The sequence below is a fragment of the Triticum aestivum genome, chromosome 7B (assembly GCF_018294505.1).
Source record: "Triticum aestivum cultivar Chinese Spring chromosome 7B, IWGSC CS RefSeq v2.1, whole genome shotgun sequence".
Lineage (NCBI taxonomy): Eukaryota > Viridiplantae > Streptophyta > Magnoliopsida > Poales > Poaceae > Triticum > Triticum aestivum.
In genome coordinates this window covers 132,593,949-132,602,773 of record NC_057813.1, presented here as the reverse complement: position 1 = coordinate 132,602,773, position 8,825 = coordinate 132,593,949, and the positions used below count along the sequence as shown (strand labels likewise).

General features: G+C 42.5%; 1 protein-coding gene across 1 annotated transcript; it reads left to right on the top strand.

Annotated features, from left to right (window-relative positions):
• The first annotated feature begins 887 nt into the window (after positions 1-887).
• Positions 888-8,719, top strand: LOC123157132 (putative 1-phosphatidylinositol-3-phosphate 5-kinase FAB1C). The gene is made up of 11 exons (XM_044575378.1): positions 888-1,549; positions 1,626-2,387; positions 2,492-2,645; positions 2,737-3,075; positions 3,323-4,081; positions 4,174-4,508; positions 4,583-4,709; positions 5,045-5,206; positions 5,315-6,703; positions 6,797-7,063; positions 8,150-8,719. Exons 1-11 carry the CDS (start codon positions 1,293-1,295, stop codon positions 8,402-8,404), a joined length of 4,806 nt encoding a protein of 1,601 aa, XP_044431313.1. The 5' UTR covers positions 888-1,292; the 3' UTR covers positions 8,405-8,719.
• Positions 8,720-8,825: the final 106 nt, after the last annotated feature.

Here is an 8,825-nt window from a genome sequence, read left to right as displayed (position 1 = left end):
ACTAGATTCGAGCAGATTCATGAAAGACAAATCCACCGAAAACAAACCTCCACATTATGCTTTTGACAAGCCATGAGACCAAAAAGATACATGAGAATGAACTGTAACGGGTAGTGATTGTAAGGATGCTCTAGATGGGTGAGGCTTATAGTAAACATTTTTTTTACATTTAATAACAATTTTAAGGTTACAAAATGGACCTTACTATGATAAATTGGTGACGACTAGGACTTAAGAACGCGGGTGTGATTGGAATTAGCGAGTACCACAATTTTTTCTACAACTTGTGATGCAATTTCATATATTTTCTTGATTATTTTGTGGAAAATATATTTTATTAAAATTGTGACGATTTTAGTATATTCTCCGTTTGGTCTTTGGGGGACAACATGTCCCTATTTGACAAAATCACGAAATATGAGGTGAAATGGCGCTCAAGGTTTCTCTACACGAAAATGACATCAAAGACCTCGTGCAATCAAAACAGAGCACAACGCACATGTTGCAAAGTCTCAATAGGGAACACCTTTTGTCAAATGGAAGAAAATAACTTTTGAACATAGAGAAAAGGCAACTCAAATCCACAATCCGGATTTTGCTTCACCACACCCCTAAAAAAAAGCTCCATCATATAATTCATAAAAGGAAAGAAACGCAATATATTTTTTCTCAGATTTTTTTCCTATCAAGAAATACAGGTCCTGATTTCTTTCCTACTATAAAAAAAGACAGAAGTCAAAAGAAAGGCAAAAAGGAAAGAAGATAAGCGAATTAAAAGGCAGGAAAAACAATAAAACCAAAACCAACGGCACCCACCGAACTCTTTCTTTTTTTTCCTCCTTTCTCCTACCGCGCTTACCTTTTTCTCTACTCTATATCTTCCCCCATTCCCCTCACACGCAAAAGCTTCCCCTCCATGGGCACCTTCGCCTCCTCCCCATCCTCCTCCGCCTCCCCCTACCCCGGACTCCGCTCGCCCTTCGACTCCGCCGCCGACGCCTCCCTCCCGCAGCAGGCACTGGACTGTGGAGCCTCGAGCGATGCTGCTGCCCTCCTGCCCGCTACATGTTCGAGGAAATGCCTTGGATGTGCAGATCCCAAGAAACGCTAGGATTAGGCGCTTTGCGGGGTCCCTTTTAGCTCCCCTCTAACAGTTTGTGGCTCTTCGTTTTGGCGTGCTTGTTTTCCCGTGATTTGTGGTGTGTAATTTGGTACAGGGTCTACTGAGAAATCAAGAAGTTGCTAGGTTTGGGCCTCCTCGGCAGTTGGTTTTTGTGGTTTTTGGTGCTTTTATGGGAGTTCCCGTCGCGCGGAAGTCCGATTCTTGGGTTACCGACCTTGCGATGACGGACTGCGGCGGCGGCGACCGCTCCGACCTCGGCGTCCGGCCTATTAACGGTGGCCGAGGTGCTGCTGTGGAGCAGCGCGGTGACGGGTTGGATGGGGCTACGATGTCCCCACCGGAGCGTGTCCCCACACCGTCTTCGTCGAGGTCTGCTGGGTGGCGGCGTTTCTCCTCACCTGGTCCTCTCCGATGCTCAACGCCAGGGTGAGTATTTGACTTCCTTACATTCCTTGGAGGGCATAACTTGATATGTTGACTGAATAAAATTTGTTGGATGTAGGAGTATTGGTTATGAAGACGGTGAGGACTCTGACCGAGACCGGTATTTCTCCCCGGGCAGTGAGTTTTCTCAAGATACTTCTGATACGGATTCCATGAGCACAAGTATTAGTAGGCTGTACACATTCAGGTTGGGAAATTCGAGCCCGTTATATAGTCCTATGAAACGATCGGGACAAGTAGGCACAAGTCCTCCCTCCGGGATAAATGGTGATGCCAGCCAAAATTCTCCTATATACTCATTGAATTCTGGCCATGGCTACGATGATGGTGATTATTTGATGGGTTCACCCAATTGCGATGATGAACATCATGACAATATTATACAGCCAATTGATTTTGAGAGTAATAATGGACTCATATGGCATCCTCCGCCGCCTCAAGATGAGGGTGATGACTCCGAAAACAGTTTCTTTCAATACGATGACGATGATGATGACAGTGCTATTGGTGATGGGAAGACCTTTGAACGTGTTAACCATGAGTATGGTGGTAGTGAGGATTTACCAGGGACCAAAGGAAAACAGAATATAGCTCATAAAGAGTTCTTAAGGAATGCTTTACATGGGCATTTCAGGGCTCTTGTGTCCCAATTGCTCCAAGGTCATGGAGTTGACCTCGTGGATGGATGGTCGGACATAGTATCCTTATTAGCATGGCAGGCAGCTACCTTTGTGCAGCCAGATACAAGCAAAGGTGGTAGCATGGATCCCACCAACTATGTCAAAGTTAAATGTGTAGCATCAGGGACTCCCAACGATAGGTATGCCCTATAAAGCTATAATGATTCAGCTGTGTTGAGTGATTATATGATATTTTTTCATGGTATTTTTGGAGCTAAATGATTATTCACCTGTTTATTTGCAGTACTTTCATTAAAGGCGTTGTTTGTTCTAAGAATGTAAAACATAAACGAATGGTGTCAAAGCATGAGAATCCTAGAATTCTTCTTTTGGGAGGAGCACTGGAACATCAAAAGGTTACAAACAAACTAGCATCGATAAACAGCATTCTTGAACAGGTAATGCCTCCATTCTTTGTCAGCTGAAATGTATTTATCCTAATAGCTCTCAGTATGCCCGTAGTTGACATTAAAAGTGTGATGTGTACAGGAAAAGGAATATCTTAAGAATGCTGTTGCAAAGATAGAGGCCCAACGGCCTCATGTCTTGTTGGTTGAAAAGAGTGTGCCGATGTATGCTCAACAGCTTCTTGCAAAAGATATATCTTTAGTACTGAATGTCAAGAGATCACTTCTAGAACGGATATCACGCTGCACAGGTGCTAAAATTGCTTCATCCATTGACAATGTCACTTCAGCAAGACTTGGACAATGCCAAGCTTTCTGGATTGAAAGAGTTGCAGAATCTTTAGCCCCGAAGGACTCTAACAGAAAATCTATCAAGACACTGATGTTCTTTGATGGTTGTCCAAGACGCTTGGGCTGCACGGTAATGCAAATAGAACTGTTTGCTACCTTTAACGATCTTGCTCAATTTCATAAAAAAAATGAAGGGTCAATTATCATCATATTGTTACTTTGGTCCTAATTTTATACACGTATTCTTCAATACTATTTTTTGGCATTATTTTACTCTCTGCTGAGGATGGCAATCTTGAGCTCCGCTCTGTGCCTATCTATTGTGGCAGTTTAATTGTGCAAGACATATCTAATACAACCAACGATTTTTTTCCTAGGTCCTCCTAAGGGGCACATCCTATGAAGAGTTAAGGAAGGTCAAACTTGCTCTGCAATTTGCTGTATTTGCAGCATATCAACTATCACTGGAGACTTCATATCTTGCAGATGAGGGTGCAACACTACCAAAGACCCCTTCGGATCTTCCAACTCGTCCACTTGAGAAGCATATGAATGGTGGAGATATTTCCTCAAGTAATTCTCGGCAGAATTTGAATGACCTTCAAATCATTGGTGACAGAACTTCAGAAAAGGGCTGCATTGTGCCTCTAAATTTCCTTGATGGTTCTTCAAAAGTGTTAACTATCGACCAATCCCTTTTGAAACCTAACTTTGGTCAGGAAGAATACATTCCTGGAACTGATGACAAGTTTTCTCATCCCCCAACATTGTTTATCGATAATGATTGTGAATCACCTCTAGTTGGAAAAGGGACACCAACAGATTTGCAATACCCTGATGACGTTCATCGAGATGAGATGGTTGGTGGGATTTATAGAGTTGAAAGTGAGCTGGACAATGGTTGCCATCATACATCAGACGAAGAACATGCAGGAGTAACCGTACCTGATCATAACGAGAACCCCACCGAGTATTTCTCAACATCCGAGAATGCACAGAGCATTTTGGTTTCCTTGTCCGTTGCATGCCCTCAGAAAAGAATTGTATGCAAGCAATCTCAGCTCTTTCGTATAAAGTTCTACGGTAATTTTGATAAGCCACTTGGGAGGTATTTTCGTGAAGATTTATTTTGTCAGGTACTGTATTGTCATCCATTTTCCTGTTTGGTTGCAAGCAGATACCTAGTAGGCTACTACTACCTTATTAATGTGTTCCATCGTTGCTGCAGACTTCGTGCTGTGAATCTTGCAAAGAACCTGCAGAATCTCATGTCCAATGTTATACTCATCAACAAGGCAGTCTTTCAATAGGTGTTAGAAATCTTGAATCTGTAAAGCCGTTACCTGGACGGAATGATGGGAAGATATGGATGTGGCACAGGTGCCTCCGTTGCAAACAAAAAAATGGAAACCCTCCGGCAACACACAGAGTAGTGATGTCTGATGCAGCATGTGGACTTTCTTTTGGGAAGTTTCTTGAACTTAGCTTTTCGAATCACACAACAGCCAATCGAGTTGCCTGCTGTGGACATTCCCTCCAGAGGGACTGTCTTCGTTTTTATGGGTATGTGGTGGATTCTTGTATTCAACCTTCTCAAATTTAAGGTCAATGTAACTGTTGCCATTCTCCATGAACAGGTTCGGAAGCATGGTTGCTGTCTTCCGTTATTCTCCTGTGGACATCCTATCTGTCAACTTGCCACCCTCAGTATTAGACTTTGCTTATCCAGTAGCACAAGATTGGCTCATTGAGGAGGCTGGTGATGTATGTTCATTTGAATATAAGTTTGTTTATTTACGGCCTATTTGGCCTAGCTTGAAGTTGAAGCTGAGTAAATCACCCAGCTTTTTAATAAGCTGAAGCTTATAAGTTGTGGTGGAGTTGCTTCTTAGCCTTTCACCATCCTATCTCCCACCTCTCTCTAGCCGACTTCCGTTATAAGCTAATGCACTCTGAGAAGCTAGTTTTGTGGGCTTCTCCACCATTTGGCCCTAAAGCTAGCTTTATGGAGCAAATTTAAGCTGGGTGTTGGGAATGCCCCCTTTGACATATTTCTGTGTAATTTATTGCCCTATTTAAATGGTTGACTTGTCTTGCAGGTAGCCAATAGGAAGGATAACTTTTACAGGGTGATTTTTGACAATCTTGACTGCATTGAAAAGACAGTTTCAGCCCAAGAAGATGTGAGCATGAAGGCGGGCTTGTATAAACATGTTGTTGATCTGAAAGATCTGATTAAAGTTGAGTGGAAGAAATATGACGTAAGTTAAACTGTTACATGGTTTTATTCTGCTGTTAAAGTATGTGGTAGGCTACATACTGTGCTGGTGGGTTGATTTTTTTTTTCATATGTGCACACCATTTTTCAGGTTTTGTCGGGGTTTGGTAGCATACAGAACTTACAAACAATTGGAGAACCTGTAGATGTTCTAGAGCTCAACCGCCTGAGGCGAGAGCTTGTACTTGATGCACATGTATGGGATCGCCGTCTGCACATGATGCACTCACTCACCAAGAAAAACTGTACTGCGGCAACTGATCCACAATGTCCTAAGAAGTTTCCTGAAAGCGTGTTAGAGGATTCAAAGGCTGAGATTTCCAGCACACAGGAGAATATGGAGAAGTCACTAGAATATTCTCAGTCAAGTTCTTTTATCATGGATAGTGGGAAGCCATTGCTCAGAAGAGAACATGGTGACACAACTGTGTCACATTCTGGGTTGACCAACATAGATGAAGTATACCACCAGTCTGTTGAAGGCTCTGCTAGTTCTGCTGGTCTCCACATTGTCCCGCACCCATGTGAAGTACAGAGCAATGGGGTGGTGGCTGATGAACTTAAGCTTGAGAAGACATTGGAGAAGTCAGAGTCTTCTCCATCAAATCTTTCTGATAGAATTGACTTGGCATGGACTGGCTCTGGCGTTGAGACACTTCTAGTCGCACCTACTGCTCTGATGAATGGCTCCTCATACCAGAATGTTATGGCTCCAATTAGAATTAAATCATTTGATTCTGGAATCAATTTCAGAAATGGGTTATCACCTGTCGACGATTCAAATGTAAGCATAAGAAGAGCTTATTCCCAAAGGCCTCCTAGGGCGCTTGAGAGAACAGGCAGGGGTTTGTCCCCGACCTTCACAAATAAGCTGTCACTTCCTGGTATGGTTGATGGTGAGGGTCGTTTCCTTCTATCACAAAGTGTTTCAGATGTTGTTGTTCCAGTGTATGATGATGAGCCATCCAGTATGATAGCCCATGCCATGACTGTTCCAGGATATCGTAGTTTCATGTTGCCAGTGCTGAATCTGCATAATGAATTGGACAGACCTAGTGTTTTGAACTCTCTGGATCAGAATTCTACTTCTAGAAGCTGGTCAGATGTATCTCAAATGAATTCCAAGGATACTCATTTGACGGTTTCTTTTGAGGATGAAGACTCATGTTCTGTGGATAAGGCAAAATTTTCTGTCATATGTTATTTTGCAAAGCAGTTTGATTCAATCAGAAAAAAGTGTTGTGCAGATGAACTGGATTACATTCGTTCTTTGAGCCGGTGCAAGAGATGGAGTGCTCAAGGTGGCAAGAGTAATGTATACTTTGCCAAGACACTGGATGACAGATTTGTCATAAAGCAAGTGACACGGACGGAATTAGATTCATTTGAGGACTACGCAACTGAGTACTTCAAATATATAACAGAGTCTGTATCCTCTGGAAGCCCAATTTGCCTTGCTAAAGTTCTTGGTCTTTACCAGGTTTGTACCGCTTTAAGTTTATTCTCATGTGTTTCTAGGGTCTTGTAAGATTAAATTATTTTTAAACTTAACTGCGACCCATCTGTGCACTAGGTCGTTGCCAAGAACATGAAAGATGGAAAGGAACTGAAGATGGAATTAATGGTCATGGAAAACATATTTTTCAAGAGGAAGGTATCAAGAATATATGACCTGAAAGGATCCCTGCGTTCCCGTTACAACCCTGATACATCAGGAAACAACAAGGTTCTCTTAGATCTCAATCTATTAGAGACACTTCATACAAAACCCATTTTTCTTGGAAGCAAAGCAAAAAGAAGGCTGGAACGAGCTGTCTGGAATGATACTTCTTTTCTGGCAGTAAGTGACTTTACTCACTGTGTTGTGTATGTCTGTTGTTTACATGCTTGTAATATATTCTAGGGTGCACCGACCTAGTATGTCTAGAAGGCCTCGGATACCAAGATGACAAGATCTTGAAAGCTGCTCGATTTCAACCAATTTATATACTGTTCCAGTGAAAGCTAGATGGGTTAAATAGTTATGCACATGTTTACACTTTTCACACTTAGTACTTTGAAATATTGTTTTCTGAAATAATAATGCTGAAATAGCTATAAATCTTGGAGCCTGTAGCTCAACTTTTGGTGCAGCCACGGGGGCCTAACTAGAATAAGATGATCTGTTTACTTGATATTGGAGATGGGTTTCTTGAGGGTTAACCATTTAAGGGGCTGTAGTTTTATTTCTGTGGATTATAAGGAAGCTATAAGAAATATATCAACACAGTCCTGGTTCCCCTTTCTGCCACTGGTGCGCCTGCGGTCACAGCATGGTCTTGCTACTCTGGTCCAGATCCCCATCTGATTCTAATCCATGACATGACTTAATTTTGCATGTTTCTAGGTGGACAGCACACGGGCCCCTTGTTTCTTTTACTGAAACAGTAGAAGTTTCCTTAAATGTGTTAAATGCTTCCTACCTTCATATTGCTGACATCCAAAGTGGTTATAAAGATAAACTTATAAAACAATATTGGTGAGAAGCTAAAGGATTGATGTGAAGGTGAACAACCCTTTGATGAGCCGCAACATGTGGTTCTTTAGAGCAAATTATCGAACTTGCAGCCACACATGACGTGTTTTCTTTTTCCAAAAGTTGAAACATTGTCGCCAGGCTGGTGGATGATTTTGGTTGGTCAACATGGCAACTATCAGTCGAGTTATTAGTTCATTTGGCTATTCGGATCTGGCTTGGTCAAGTCAACGGCCACCCTGGGCTTGGCTTAGCATCGTTAGTATATTTTCCGTATCTGTTTGACAAAATCGATCTTGAATGATTAGTATTGTTGAGGTGTAGCATATGAAGTGAATATTGTATGTCTCCAGTTGCTCTTTGGCATGCACGATCTATTCTCATTGGTGCTGCCTGTTTCCTTGTTTGCAGTCGGTGGGTGTGATGGACTACTCCCTCTTGGTTGGCATCGACGAGGAGAAGAAAGAGCTGGTGATGGGGATCATTGACTATCTCCGCCAGTACACGTGGGACAAACAGCTGGAGACCTGGGTGAAGGCGTCGGGGATTCTAGGGGGCTCCAAGGAGGGGATGCCCACGATCATTTCTCCAGACCAGTACAAGAAGAGGTTCAGGAAGGCCATGTCAAAGTACTTCCTGACTGTCCCCGACCAATGGTCACCTTGAATCGTCGCCACTTGATGCCTACTATTATTTGCCTATTCGAGTGCAAGATGGGGTGATAGCAACTGGGAAGCGGCACATTGTTTTCTTTCTATTTTTTCTTTGGTTTTGTTAGAATAGTCGATCAATCTGCGCCTTTTGTATGTTATTTTTGCTCACATCAGGCTGGACTGGGGTCGCTGGAGAGGGCGTAAGGTAAAGGTTGTCCCCATCCAGGCAGAGCCTAGGGATCGATATGTGTATATTATATATAACAATGCTACACTGTAACATGAAATGAAATGCAGAGAAATTAAAATGCGTGAGTTTCCTTACAAAGGCAACGGTCGATCCTTTCTTGGCTGGTGCTCTTAACAATTAACTTACTAGTTACTTCCCTCAAAAAAAAAAAAGAAGAAGAAGAAGAAGGAACTTGCGTTACTAC